At 42.7% G+C, this 14,789-nt stretch overlaps 1 protein-coding gene across 4 annotated transcripts; it reads right to left on the bottom strand.

Moving 5' to 3' along the window:
* Positions 1 to 1,246: 1,246 nt before the first annotated feature.
* Positions 1,247 to 12,796, bottom strand: zbtb45 (zinc finger and BTB domain containing 45). Of its 4 annotated transcripts, none has more exons than XM_037107561.1 (6): positions 11,360 to 12,796; positions 8,160 to 9,510; positions 7,655 to 7,789; positions 5,526 to 5,666; positions 3,789 to 4,062; positions 1,247 to 2,533 (listed from the first exon to the last, which is right to left on the bottom strand). In XM_037107561.1, the coding sequence occupies exons 2-6, from the start codon at positions 9,210 to 9,212 to the stop codon at positions 2,115 to 2,117; spliced, it is 2,022 nt and encodes a 673-aa protein (XP_036963456.1). In that variant the 5' UTR covers positions 9,213 to 9,510; positions 11,360 to 12,796; the 3' UTR covers positions 1,247 to 2,114. The 4 variants fall into 4 exon arrangements, 3 of the variants coding, with proteins under 3 accessions (XP_036963456.1, XP_036963466.1, XP_036963475.1); XM_037107571.1 differs by having other exon boundaries at positions 10,884 to 11,449; XM_037107580.1 differs by lacking the exon at positions 11,360 to 12,796 and adding an exon at positions 10,632 to 10,760.
* Positions 12,797 to 14,789: the final 1,993 nt, after the last annotated feature.

The following is a 14,789-nucleotide window of genomic DNA, read 5'->3' as shown; positions in this document are numbered from 1 at the left end:
AAAACATGCTGAAATGTTTCCCAAACATTTCAAAAATGAGAAAATAGTGTCCCTCTGAGCCACCAGAGGCTCGTCCTGGTTCGAGGTATATGATCCTGGGGCCGACCAGTGGCGCCTGTGGAAAATGTTACAAAGCTGTCTGATGGATGATGGTGAATTTCATTCACACTGCTGTGCATCACGCCTCCTCCTCCTCCTCCCCCGCCCTCCTTCCTCCTCCTCCTCCTCCTCCTCCTCCTCCTCTCCCTGCTGTAGTCTCGCTCTGCTCCAACTATTTTTCCCTCTTCGTCGAATCATTCATGACAACCCCTCTTTGTCACCCTGGTTTGCTCCTGAATAGCGCCGGGCTCCATTCAAAACATTCAATTCATTTAATCCAAGAATTCATTTTGTGTTCTTAAATATTCAAAAACTGGAGAATGTTTACAAGGACGAGGCTCTCAAAATGCGTTAAAACGAGATGGGAAGCACATTTTTCCTTTTGTGTCATGCAAAGCAAAAAAAAACAAAAACACAACAGGTGCATAAAGTGAAAACTTAATAAAAGTGTCACCGTGAAGCTTCCCAAGTTGATTTACTGACATTAAGATGATCATTTTTTGTACACATTTTCTGAAATTGGATATTTAAATATGCTGATTACATTTTATTATTATCATCACTGGATAAAGTCAGGTTCAAAGTTATCTTTTCATTTTGTATACCAGGGTTTTTAAAAATGTTTATATATATATATATATATATATATATATATATATATATATATATATATATATATATATATATATATATATATATATATATATATATATATCTGTAAATCATAAAATATAAAACACTGTCAGGCCGTGAATGATTTATGAGCAGAAGTCATAACTAGAAGACCTGAGAGTGTATTTCGGACATTTTCTTTCCATGAGTACGTAAGATACTTTTGATCTTTTGATCGTTTCCTATTTCCCAAAAAAATTCTGTTTCAGGACTTTAATTTATTTAATTTTTAAGCTGATACAAATTCAATACAGTTGGTGATGAATTTAATGGTTGACAACTAATGAATTCATTGTTATGGGAACATTTAGCCATTTCTATCGTATGGGTGGATTTACATGAACATGTAGTACGTTAGAATAGACCAGAGGTGAAATAACAAGCTGCTCAACAGAAGATAGTTTCATGTCTTCCTCAGAACATGCTAACAGCTAACTTGCTTGTACAGCAGAGAAAGCTAATGCAACACAACCTGTTTTTTTTTTTTTTTTTTTTTTACGTAGTTATTCTCCATCGGCTTCGACAACATTTTACTCAGATCTTAGCAAAAACAAATTGCTTTGAATGAGTCACAAGGATGGTTTGTAGAAAGAAGACTCTGTTACATTCAAATGTTTCGCACTTAATGAAGTGACAGAACCATATGACTCCCAGCTTGAATTAAATGAATTGAAGGTGAATAAAGCTCTGCATCCCCCCCCCCACCAAACCCTTCCTGCTCCTCATTTTCCCCAACTTGCATCTCAGTACAACCCAAATCCCCATCCCACCCTCACCTCCCTACCCAACCCTACGACTCCTCTCCTCCTCATCCACTCCCAAACCCGCTCTGTATTCCTAACCTCTTTGGTGACTCTCTGGTGTCTTTGAAACAGGGTTCCTACACATTCTCTACTTAAAGATTCAAGACTTCATCTTCTCTCCACCATCTGTCTGGCTTTATTTTGGATGGCTATGTGATTGTTAGTGATGTCGCCCGAATGATTAGTCGTCACAGCAACAAATGTCACAACACAGGAAATGACAGTAGGACAACAACTATTAAAGATGGGTGTCCGGAGAAGGAACAACTACTTTTTTTTTTTTGTTTATACAAACTTTTCCTGTGTTTCTGTGCAATTCCAAAACAACTTTAAAATATACACAATTTTCAAAACTTCAAAAGCCTTTCAGCCCTGTGTAGGAACCCTGATTGAAGGTGTCATTGAGCTAAAACAATCAGAACCATGAGCGCTGTTCCCACCAGAACAAAAAATCAACAAGGCTGTTAGGACCAATTAGGTGTTGGTTCGAGGAATGGGCTCACTAACCTCCCCCGTATCTCTCCCTCTCTCGCTCTCTCTCTAGGTGGAGGAAGCTCCGTGGCTGGGCATGTTGGCCATGCCACCAACCATGCCAGCCGCGCCAGCCATACCTGAGGGCCCTCCCAGAGCCGGAGGACTGTGCTTGGTAGGTGAGGTCATGTCGGGCCCACGCCCCTGGCCTTGGCCCTGGGCCTGGGGGGCGTGGTGGGCGTGCTGCAGGGCGTGGCGCTCCAGCAAGGTGCGGTGGGTGAAGGCCCGGTGGCACACGTTGCACTGGAAGGTGCGCTCGGCACGGTGGGTGCGCATGTGCACATTGAGCGAGCTTTTCTGGGTGAAGCGCTTGCCGCACATGGAGCACTGGAAGGCCCTGACTCCAGTGTGCACCACCATGTGTTTGAGGAGGTAGTCACGCAGGGAGAAGGAGCGCCAGCAGATGGAGCACTGATGAGGTTTCTGACCTGGAGGGACATGCAGAGTAGTCCTATTAGCACATCTCAAAAAATTACAATTTCTCTTTTGTTCAAGTAGAGGCAAATAATTATCAGTTTTTGTCAATGATTCTAACAAAACAACATGCGTTATTGAGGGTTTTGCTTTACATGTGTGGAGACTTCTGTCTGATGTAGAGCTGCAATGATCAGTCAACAATTCAGCTTTGACTATTTTGTGAGTGGATCATTTTGAGTTTCTGAGAAAAGTCCAAATTCTTTGATTGCACCTTCTTAAACATAAATATTTAATATTTAAGTAAAGTGAATATCTTCAGTTGAGGAAAAATTCAGACATGTGAACATCTTGGGTTTTGGGAAACACTGATCTAGGTTTTGGGAAATTTTATAGATGTATAGCAAGATGATAATCTACATATCAATCAACAATAGAAATAATTATTAGTCACAGCCCTAAATTACACAAAACTTCAATGTGTTTTTTGCTGAGATGTTGTAGTATTGCCGTTGTTCCTAACGTTACAAGGGACACAGTGTGCAGAGTTTACGTTTTGCTACTTTCAAATTGAAATGATCTTAAACTGTGGACACTTTGTCATTTTATCTGATTCGTCTTTCCACTTTGACACACTTGCTATGTTCTCTCTCCTCCTACATCTTCCTTGTAATTTGTCCACATCATAAGTGTGTCGTGCATCGTTAATATTCCCCATGTGGTTTGTGTGTGAGGATGACTGACCTTGAACGTTAGTCAAATTGTCACTCTCCTTTTAGCTCAGGTTTGGTTTCCACCATCTCCTGAGAGAAATAGCTACCTTTTTTTAAGCTGCTAGATGTTCAGCTTTCTTCTTCAGCTAGTCTCCAACTGGGTCTGTCTGCTGTTTGGTGCTGAAAAACAGCTCCATGACAAAGTTTAGGGACGTATGGGCTTTTGTTAGCTGATGCTAAAACCTGTAACCATGTGCTTCTCATGGCTAATCCAGATAGGTTAAACATTTTACATTTTTCCATTTAAAAAGAAGTTCATAACCTGTCGTTTCAGCACATTTGAGGGTAAGAAGTGATTAGACGTAGTGAGCAAAGATGGATGATTTCATATTTCACAGCTTTAATAAGGTTTGTTGTGGAGTTTCATTCTCCAGATGTTTGTCACTGAAAACATCTTTCACATTCCATTTTGATTAATTTATTACACAGAGGTTAGGAGACTTTTCAAACGAAATAATAGACAAATACAGATAAGTATAAACGAGGCGTGTCTTACCGGAGTGGATGAACATGTGCTTGCTGTAGTTCTTCCTGGAACGTAAAGATTTGCCACAGTGCGTGCAGTCGAACGAGGTCTCAGATCCCTGGGAGGAAGGGGAGGGGCCTGCAGAGCAGGAGGAGGTGGAGGGAGGCGGGGCTGGGGTCATCGGAGCAGGGGGCGGAGCCTGCTGACCGGGCTCCGTCCCCGCCATATTGTCAATCCCACCCATGGGCCCGCCCACGTAGAACGGAGCGGGCTGCGACTGGCTCACTGGGTACTGGAAAAGAAGCTGAGGGCGGAAACAACAGTCAGTGTTTGCATGGATGAAATATATTTCAACTGTTAGAGTGTGTTGTCTGATGAAATAAGCTTTTTTAGCAAGTCGATTTTGATTCTAGTCAAATAATCTTTGATAAAATTAAATTATAATTCAATTTGCCTTTTCATTGTTTAATTGTTATTGTACCAAGGCCACAAAATCAATGTCTGTGCTTTCCGTTTTTCCTTTTCTATGTGGTCATGCGTCTGCGCTCCAAAACTTCAAATGCAAATGTAAACACACACCTGTCAATCAAACTGTGTAGGCGGGAAGTTCGAAAAAGTCCATCGCACTAAAACCAACGCCTTCATTTAGTTTCCCGGGTTTCATTGTTCTGAGTTGAGTGATTTCCTTTAATTTCAGTGCCGCACTGCGATAAATTCTGCTTTCTGTCAATCACCCCATCATAGCAAAAAAAAAAAGAAGACGAAGAAGAAGTACAGAAGCTGTCTCGGTTAAATGAACCTTAGTTTAGAGGCATTCAGCTCTGGAATTTAATTACCATAATCTTGTTGTTTTGGATGGTTAATGTCGTGGATACAGAGGGCAAACCAGACAACAGTGGTAACTTTCTTACTTATTCATTCATGGTTAACCTATCTGCCCCCCATGAATGTTAAACAACCATTTTATGCCTTTTTGTTTCCCTCCAGCCACAATTTGTGTTTCCTTTTTAGTACAATACATCAAATATAATCATCAAAAACCTTAAAGTTCATAATAATGCTGTTTTTATACTGATGCCTTGGCTGTAGGATGTAATAATTATACAAAATCTACCATTTCAGTGTAAAGAAAATGTTACAGATATGACTTTAAACAAAAAAAGCAACGCAAGACAATAAAAAGCAAGTGATGCCTATTTTTAATCATCAGTGTGTCAAATCTGCTAAAACCTTTGCTAATCTATTACTAAGTTTAGTTCATATTTTAATATCACAGTTAATTTAATTAAATACTTGGATGCAACTGTTTTAGCTGCTTGTTTTGTTGTAACCTAAAACAGCTCAAATTTGATCTAAAAGTCTTTGGATCTAATAAATTGTTTGTTTCTGATTTATATAATTTTGAAAGACTCAATTTTTTTTTTTTACTCCTGACCATGAATGAATATGCTCTATTATAATTATGGTTGATTTGACTTGTGTTTGTTTTGTAAAATTGCTTACTTTAAATTAAATGTTTTATTTAAATAAAACAACTGAAAATATAGAATATGTAGAACTCAGTTATTGCTGTTGAACTCAGACGTGGTTCTGTTGTCTGTTAGTATCAATGATTGTCTTCCACCCGTGACATGTTGTGTAACTGTAACGTCACCTCTGGCATGTAGTCTGACAGACTTTCAAAGCTCCACCCATCTTGTTGAAACATTTTGTAAGTGCAGTGCAGATTAAATGTAATTAGTGTGTATGTGACGTGAGAGAACTCACCTGGTTGTTCATGGACTGTGTGGTTGGAGGCGGAGTCAGAGGCTTGTTGACCCTGCCTCTAGGGTTGAAGGCCATGGCCTGAGGCGGCTCGCTCTGGGGCCAGAAACTCTCCGAAAACACCCCCTGCTCATCGTAGAAATCCTGACAGACACACAAACAAACACGCAGATATTAATTAAAGATCCCAACATAGAAAAATCTGACAACTCCAGTTTTAGTGGTGTTCAAGTTTTGGCTTCAGCTCAAGAATCTTTAAAGAACAAGTCGACAGCGGCTCTTCTGGTTTGAAAACACAGCTTTGTTTGGTCTCAGGTTGGCAAAATGACTTCACGCAGGTGCTGAACTCTTACCTGCTCCATAGGTGAAGATCCTACCTGTCTCTGTGCTCTAACTGCTTTGTTCTCAACATATGTTTGCATACGTCAGTGATTTCCACGCATACACTTAACTTTGGCGGGTTGCCAAGGTGTATTAACTGCCGCCCAAGAATATTGCGCAACCCATTTTAGCTTTTTTTTTTTTTAACTTTTACTTTTTGATCTGTCTGAGAATGACGCCATCTGTGATCTGCCCTCGCTCCATCTACTGACATCCACACATTCTGCACAGCTTCCTCTTGCTATTAATTTGTTATATATTACAAAGTAAAGAGGCGAGTTTGAACGGTCTTAACCCTGCTGGTTTAAAAGGCGAGTTTATAGCCAGGCTTAGTTTTCATCTGTTTCTTTTTCATACACTTACAAACAGACCACTTCCCTTTTATAATTTGCATTTTCAACCTAACGTGTTGCACGCTAGATGAGTACAGACATTGGATAGATTACAGTCCAACCAGTCCAGCCACATTACATTGTTTGATGTATGGTGGTATAGATAAAATGATAAAAAACACCTGCATGAGAAGAGAAGAGCTCGTCTAACATAAAGGTGCAGTAATGCCATCACAAGCTTTTGCTTATTAGTCGGAGAGGCCGAGTGTTTGATGGAAGGCAATGTGGATTTAAATATCATGTTATTTAAAATTAGCATATCTACATAATATTAAAAAATCATTTACAAAAATAACGAGAGGTAAATATCTGAACAGTGCTCTAGACTTGTATTTCCACCACTGTCACAGAACTGTCATTTTTTATTCATAATCACTGATCATGTTTAAGTAGCTGTACCTCAGCACATTTATTCACTGAATAGTCTGCGCTGAAGATAAATGTGGGAGTAGCATGAGAAGACAGGCTGTCTTGTAGATGCTGCTCAGTTCAGTTTGTTATTTGCTAAGCGATAATCAAACATACTGTACACATAAAAAAACCTTTCTGTCCATGTTCATTTTCTATTGTTCCTGGGGTGACGGAACAATGTTAGCCTCGAGCTCTAATCTGAAACATTGAAGCATTTCATCATGTTGATATAATGCTGTAAATCCAATATTATAATAAAGCAGTTGTGCTTTATTGAGATTAGCGCATTTAGACCTTGGTGATGAGTATTCCTGTCATCTCATCAGCTTTGTGATGATCAGGGGCCTGTTTCCCCTAATTTACAACACACATGCATGTCATGTGAACTAAAGCTCAGAAGAGAAAAACTGCTCCGAGACATAAGATTTGATTATTTCAAGCAGTGTTGGGTAAATTGACGATCACTTGCTTCGCCTTGCGTGAAAAACTTAACGATTTAACCTCTGTAAATTGAGTGAATGAATCCATTTCCAATCCGAGCTACTCTGCAGCACTTTTTTTTTTTTTTTTTTTGAGAAAACTGTCAGGCAATGCTGAATCCTTCTGACTGTGTGGCAGATGTTCCTTGTGTAGTCTGCAGGGTACAGCAGGCTGCGGCATAAATCCACTCCACCATGTTTTCCCCCTCTACTTACCTCAGTACTTGTGACAGAAATGCTGAGAATAAATCTGACAAAATAAAGTTTCCTTCTTCAGAAAGACTAAAAAATATCCACCAAAATATTACCTTGAACTCGAGGCTCAATACTTAAAATTCATCCATGCACTGAATGTCCTTCCACATGCCGTCGTAGATATATTATTAAATTAAAAAATATGGGTTTCTTTAATCACTTCCGCTTTATCACTGGCTCACATTATTGCAGCTCAGCTCCGAGTTAAACTCACCTGTCCAAAGCCTGCCATGGTTTCCTGGGAGCCCTCCTGCCCCCCATCTCGTCTCCCGTCCTCCAAGGCATAGACGGTCCCATCTGTGTCCTGAACACCTTCATCTTTCACCACCACTCCCTCTCCTCCCAGCACCTAGAGAGGGAAAAAAAAGGTCAATTTAAATCTTGAGTAGTAAAGAGATTATGGTAACAACACCGGCAGCAGATAGTCTGTAAGAACAACGGCACATCGATCCGGCTACAGCCCCGTTAAGTAGATACTAATAAGTTTAATGACCCACAGTGAATATGCAGAAGTCCATAGAAGGTCTACAAGGCAATTACGGCTGAAGTTAGGACGAGATCTTCTCTTCAATTGTGCAAAGTGCAGAAACATCTCAGCGATATACGCCAATGCAGTGTGAGAAGAGGGAAAAGCAGAAAAAGAAAGAAAAGCAAAACCGTTGCAGCTCTGCATGCCTGAAAGCTGTAACCATGGCAACCCATTCCCCTTATCCCTCTACCTGGAGTCTGAGCGGCTGCCTCTGCTTGCGGCTGTGGCTCGCCCCCCTGTCTCTGTCTCCGTCTCTTCCCCGCTCTCTCCCGTCCAGGTCCTCCTCCTCGCTGTATCTGTCCATCCCCACCAGGTCATCAGAGAGGTCAGTTGTGTTGCCGCGGAGGCTGTCCCTGCCGATGCTGTCCACACTGCCCACACCGGAGCTGCAGCCCGCCGAGAGGTTCCCTGTGCTACTAGTGCTGGCTCCGTTGGCCGTCTGCGCCAACAGGTCTCGGAGCTTGTACCTGACGTCCTGAGTACAGCTGGGGCTCTGCTTCATGAGGATTGTGCCGGGCCCGGAGCCCAGACCGTCCCCGCCACACATGGAGCCGGGGCCCATGTCGCCTAGCGCCATCAGACTGACGGTGTTGGCTTGCTCCATCGGTCCTGGGCCACTCTCACTGACATTGACGCTGGCACCCCCTAACCCCCCGCTCATGTTACTAGCCCCGCATTCAGCCATGAAGTTAGAGAAGTTTGCGTAACCTCCGCCCCCACCTCCACCACCAACAGAACAGCTTCCACTGCCGCCTCTCTCTGTCCCTTTCCCGTCGCCACGCTCTTCTTGTTTAGGGAGAACTCCTCCGAGCATCCCTCGACCCGCGGCAGCCGCAGCAGCAGCAGCGGCCCCGGCCGCGGCCTTCCTCTGAGAGATGATCTGGGTACACTCGTCAATGACCGTCTTGATCTGCAGGATGCTTGCAGCGGTGAGGATGCACAGGGCCTGCGACTGCAGCACTACCAACGAGCCGCTGTACATGAAATCCACAAGCTGCTTCACGGTTTCGGCGGGCACCAGCGGTGGCACAGAGATTTCAGAATGACCCAGCAGCAGCTTGTCCTGGAAGAACGGGCTGCCGGCTGCCAAGACGCAGGCGTGGGCGCGCAGTGAAGCATCGTGTATCCGCACGGTCACATCACAGAAGAGGCCCTCACGCCGCTGCGTGCGCAGGGCTTCCAGCACTGACTGGCTGGAGTTGTGAAGGTGGATGTAGTGCACGGTCTCTGTGCCAGGCGCCATGGGGGGAGGCGGCGAGTCGCTGGGGATGGGGTGGGAGTGGGGGTGGGGGAGGGGGGGGAGGTGTCTGGGGTTTTGCGTCAGCTTGAGGGATAAGGAGGGCAGGGAGGGAAACGGGTACAGTGCATCGGCCACGGTGGGTCCGTGTCGTCTCAAACAGTCATGAGTCTGATGGAAGCTTTCAAACTGCTGCTCTGCTGTGGTTCAAGTGTGTGAGGAGCTGCCTTTGTTGTCCTGAGCGGGGGGGACAGGGGGCGTCAAGAGGTTGTTTCCACCGGCTTCACTATCTCTACGAAAAACCCTGTGAAACAAAGCACAACACCAGTGATTAAACACGCAGCAGCTGTATTAGATGTTGACATCAGAGCGGGAATGATAAGCCAATCAACAAACAGTGGTGCTTTCACCAACATCGTTGCTGTTGGTGTTCTACCTTATTTTTACCTTTTTTTTTTTTTTTTTTAAGGTTCCATTGTTCTTGGAACTGTAAAAAATGCCCTTTTGGCACATAAAAGTGCGATGAAACGTCCATCCATTGTACTGTAAAGATGCAAAGTGGCACCATGATCCCTTAACGGACTGACTTCCTGCTCCGAGTCAAACTCTGTCCGCTGTGCACAGATTGTGTAAAACTATGAATTAATAGTGGTTCTAAATAATTAAGGAGCATGTGTGCCTCACAAGAAATACAACAGCATCAACATTACATCTCTCTAACTAGTGTTTTTTGTTTCCTGCTCCATCAAGCTGCAAGCTGTGCTGCCCTCCTCTCCTCCTCCTCCTCCTCCTTCCTCATGTCTGTCTATCTAGAAAATGTAAATCTTTTTACATTCTGATTTTTTGTTTTGTTTGTCCTCTTCCATGTCACCACAGTGGAGAGGAGGTCGAGTGGCTCGGCACCACCTCGTCCTTCATCCACACTCTTCGCATATATTTCATATAATTTCCTTGTATCAGACATTCAGTCGACGCAATTGTTAAACCGCGATCTTGTTGTTCTGTTCTGTAAGTGCGACATCTAATGCACGTCTGTCAGATGTCTGATGGCTTGCTCCTCTGTGGCTCTTCCATCGTTTTATTTCCCTTGTAAAAAAAATTTCAACACAAGATTTAAACTGGTTTGATTTTAACATCATCATAATTTTGTATTTTAATTTATCATTTTTATGCCAGAAACATCTGGTAATGTGGAGCCTGTTTTCATGAAGCAGACACCAAACATGACCTGTTTAAAAAACTGAACATGTTTAGGTTTATGACACCAACTGAGAGACTATGAGTGACAATTAATGATCCATACACTTGACACTTGATGACAATATCATCACTTGATAATTAATGCAAATAACAGCTAGTTTCATCCCATGTTTGCATCCTACACACTGATTTCTCTCGTGTTTGCGCAGAGACACACAGCTGTACCTGAAGGTGACACAGGTGACAATTAACGAGCTGCTTGATCGATCATCAAACGAGTCGCGTGCACCATCTGAAAACACCTGTTTTGGACGGATGACGGCACGTGCCAGCGGCAGCTCAGGCTCAGGTCAGTGTGTCTGTGGCTTGTCCTGCTCGGTGGGTGGCCGGAGAGAAATGTGACTTGTTGTGCTCCAAACAGACGCACGGAGAGCGAGGTAACCAGCCAGTGTGAGAGAAAAAACACAGCCCGTTTACCTGAGTGTCACCTGCCCGGTCCTGTAAACACCGACACCGAGCAGCCAACGCTCGCTCCCACCAGCGGACAGGTTAACGGTGACAGGCTAAGTTAACGGTAGCTAACCGTTAGCTGTTGACATTAGCCGCTCAACTCCCGCACGGAAATCTGCACGAAACGGCCACATTTACACACGCAAACCGAACCCCGGTACCGACCGAAACACGAAGCTGGATCCTTAGATATCAAATGTGAACTGGCAACGTGCCTGGCATGACATAAAAGCAGCTGTCGGGAGCTCGCTCGCACCCCCCCCAAACACAATGCTAACCTAGCTAGATTACTAGCTAGCTAGCGCTAAAATCGCGAGACACAGAACTAGTAAAGTTAGCATGGCAGCTAACACGCTAACACCCTTTTGTGTGCGGAGCGTGTTTAACGCTCCTGCGGGTGAACGTCGGTGTGTTTTTGCGTGTTTTAAGTCGTGATTACATACCTCACAATGTGCGGGTGACAGGTCGGCGCTTTTTAATGTTCAGGCGGATGGATGCAGCAGGAAGCCCTCAGTATATAACGCACCCAGCCCGGTGAGAGAGAGCTGGAAACAAACACACACAGCCACACAAACACACACTCACAGACTCACACGAACACACACACGGCAAAGCGACAGGGACACACACAAAGGGGGGAATGTGGACTTTCTCCTGCTGAACGACAGCAGTTGTTGTACACACTATACCCCCTCACATTCACACACACACCCTTTCTTAAAAGTAGGACAAATGCCTGCACACAAACCCTCAGTAGGTGCAGACATGCATGCAAATACACCTGTGCACACCCACCCACACACTCACACACACACTCCAGGAAACATACCTTAACAAAAGGGTGGCACACAGACAAATGGTGCATTTAATTAAAATGTCACTCCCCAGCAAACAGAACATAAATCTGCAAGAGCAGCAATGTAATAATACACAACAAGTGTTAAATAGACACCAGAATCACAGATTTACAAGTTGGCAGGTGTGTGAATGTGTGTTGTTTGTGCAGCCTGTTTGTCCTCTTTGTGTTTAGTCTGGCAGACATTCATTAAATGCACAAGTTAACATAGGAAGTCAGGTTTTTTGCAGGATGAGTCAAAAGTGAGACACATGAAGAAAATGTCTTATGTAGAAAACAGAAGTGTGATACGACCGACAGAAAAACACTGTTTTCTGATGTCTAAGGGATCATTGCAAGAAAAATATGCATATATCAGCAAATATATCGATAAATATATGATTTTATTTACTTTATCAGTAGAGGCCTTGAAAATCAATTATCAGTTGATTTGTTTGTTCATTAATAGATGTGGGACAAAAACATGTATGCATTATTTCGAATCACTTTCTTGGTTATGCAGACATTCGCTACATTGCTATAAGAACAAATGTGCTGATGTCGCGCTCGTAGCGGCAAACAAATTATATTGCAGCTGGAATATCAAATAAACCTTCTTAGTTCAAAACATCTTAGAAGTTCTTGCACTCAGGTGTGAATACAGAAGCATAAAAATGTTTGTTTCTATTATCGGTTGTTTTATGGGTGTTGGCCACGAGATTCGGGTAATTATCAGTTATCATATCGGCCGAAAGAAATCCATCGTGCGTCCATCGTAAACATGTAATGATCGGTTTTTGCTGGATGATGAGTTGAAGTGAGACACATGTAGAAAATGCATTTTTAAATAATTTCCTGACATCTAAAGACTAAATGTGTTAAAGAAGTTATGTAACTGAGCAGCATACAGGAGTTACAGCTGCAATAAAAACAAGAATGTAATGATAAAGATAAAGAATGATGGATTTATAAGTGGGCAGATGTTGTAGATATACGGCTTGTTTAAGTTGTGTGTTTGTACAGTGTTTTTCCCCTTTGTGTGTGTTTGCAGCTTTGGTGAACTGAACTGGAGATTTCAGGAGCAGCGATTAATTTCAAAGACTTAATGTGAGTAAAACACACCGCTGCACATCTTTGATGAATTATTACGTTAATGTGTAATGATCAGATTTCAACAGATGATGAGTTGAAGTGAGAGAATGTCTTATAACAATAATAAATGTTTAATATCCATTTTGATTGACATGAAAACACTGTGCTGGACGTTTATACACGTCGAAAATCTGATGTCAGCTGAAGATTTTTTTTCTTCATTAACGAATGTGGGACAAATATTGATGCTTTGATATTTGGTGTCGTTTTCTTTCGATACACTGACGCCAAATACTGACATGTTTTTTTAATGTGCCAGTTTGACTTCTACTTCTTCACTCACTTTATTTCTGACTGGTCTAAAACTCTGCAAACTAAATTTACACAAACTGTGAGGAAGAGTTTTATTTTTCCTTAAAACAGAGCTCTTTTTTTCTTAATTTATGTCTGTTTTACCTATAAGTGACGGCTCATCTTGAAATTGCTTTGTACATTATTTCATGTAGTCCTGCTTTCTTCAGTCACAGAGACATTGTGACGTGTCTTTAGATTGTTACTGTGGAAAGCATATCGTGGTTGTATCTTGTCATCCTGATTTTCACCCATGATGAGCAGGCCAACAGGCTCAAAAGACTATTTCATAGAAAAGGACGGCCTCTGTTGGAGAAATGCTTCTTAAAATAAACAGGATGTCATTTCTTCAGACAGCAATTAGTTGGAAATTGTTTGTATGTATAGTCTCATCTCAACTACTGGATTTGTAGCCTGCATCAGTATTAATGTTGCTTTGCTAATTCATAATTTTAGCAAATTTTCTTTGAAGTGTCTTAGTCGATTAAGGTTTTTCTGGGGTTCACAGCAGTAAAGTAGTAGTTTTAACCTGTCCGGCATAAACCAAGTCTCCAAAAGTGACTTTGAAAGGACGTTAATTAGACCTTCAATGGGGTCTTAACAGCTACAGTGAAGATTGTCACTTTACAAAACCTTTATAAAAGCTTTACAAAATGTCTTTTCAAATCAGTTTGGGATCTCAGGGCTTTCTGGAGACTTGATTATGCCATGAAGACATTCAGTGTTTTTCATTTGGTTGTTTTTTAACATTTTAAAACAGTTCCCAAGCTGTTTCTGGGTTTTTATGAAACTTCACCTCACTCTCAGTCAGCATAAGGGTGAGTAGACAGGAGCCCCTTTCACACAGAGATGCTGCAGCAGCGGTTCACCAATTCTTCGCCGTTGGTTGTTCAAACAAAGCCAAGCAGCGCCGGCATAACGGCGACCTGCTGCAGCTCCTAAAGAGGCGTGATAGTACATGTCATGATGTGTGTTTTCAAGGTGTTTCCCCGGTGTTCCCCCTGTCAATCTAAATCCGCGGACAGCTTATAATCATATGGATGCTGTTATGTGTCGTGATTGAGATCCTGACCCTCCAAACATCCTGGAAAGTGACAGAGTTACGTTTCTTGCTCTAAATTACATAATTACTTAATCAACATGAGTAAACAGGACCTGTCTGACTCACTCATTCACGGGCACAGAGGCTGTTTTCGGGGGGAAAGTTCACTGAAGTCTCGGTCTGGAGGGCTGACTGTTGTGGTGATTTTTTTTTCCCACACAAACAGTCGGTGAGTTAAAGTTTTTTGCCGGTGACAGACGCTCCACATATAACGGCGATATTTTCCCCTCATATAAGTTGCCAAAGACAGTAACAGTTACGTTACTTTTGTTTGGTCCTGTAACGTTGCTGTGTGGGACATTTCTCCTTATTTAGTGATTGAAGGACCTGTGTTGTTACCAGACTGTCTGATCGACACGCCCGCAACACGCGCAGCTGGCTTATCCATTCACACTGGCTTGGTTAGCCAATACTGCGCCTCTTATACTACCTCCAGAGGCCGACCAGCACCAGAGTGAAATTTCACTCCTCTTCGCCTCCAAGACATTCACAC

This window comes from Acanthopagrus latus, chromosome 1 (assembly GCF_904848185.1).
Source record: "Acanthopagrus latus isolate v.2019 chromosome 1, fAcaLat1.1, whole genome shotgun sequence".
In the NCBI taxonomy this organism is placed as follows: domain Eukaryota; kingdom Metazoa; phylum Chordata; class Actinopteri; order Spariformes; family Sparidae; genus Acanthopagrus; species Acanthopagrus latus.
This window is presented reverse-complemented; position numbering and strand designations above follow the sequence as displayed.

Coding starts and splice junctions, on each gene's coding strand:
- zbtb45 (XM_037107561.1), bottom strand. CDS start 9,212: ATGGCGCCTGGCACAGAGACCGTGCACTACATCCACCTTCACAACTCC. Junction 7,790..8,159: donor GGCAGCCGCTCAGACTCCAG/GTAGAGGGATAA, acceptor TTCCCTCTCTAG/GTGCTGGGAGGAGAGGGAGT. Junction 2,534..3,788: donor GCACATGTTCATCCACTCCG/GTAAGACACGCC, acceptor ATGTCCCTCCAG/GTCAGAAACCTCATCAGTGC.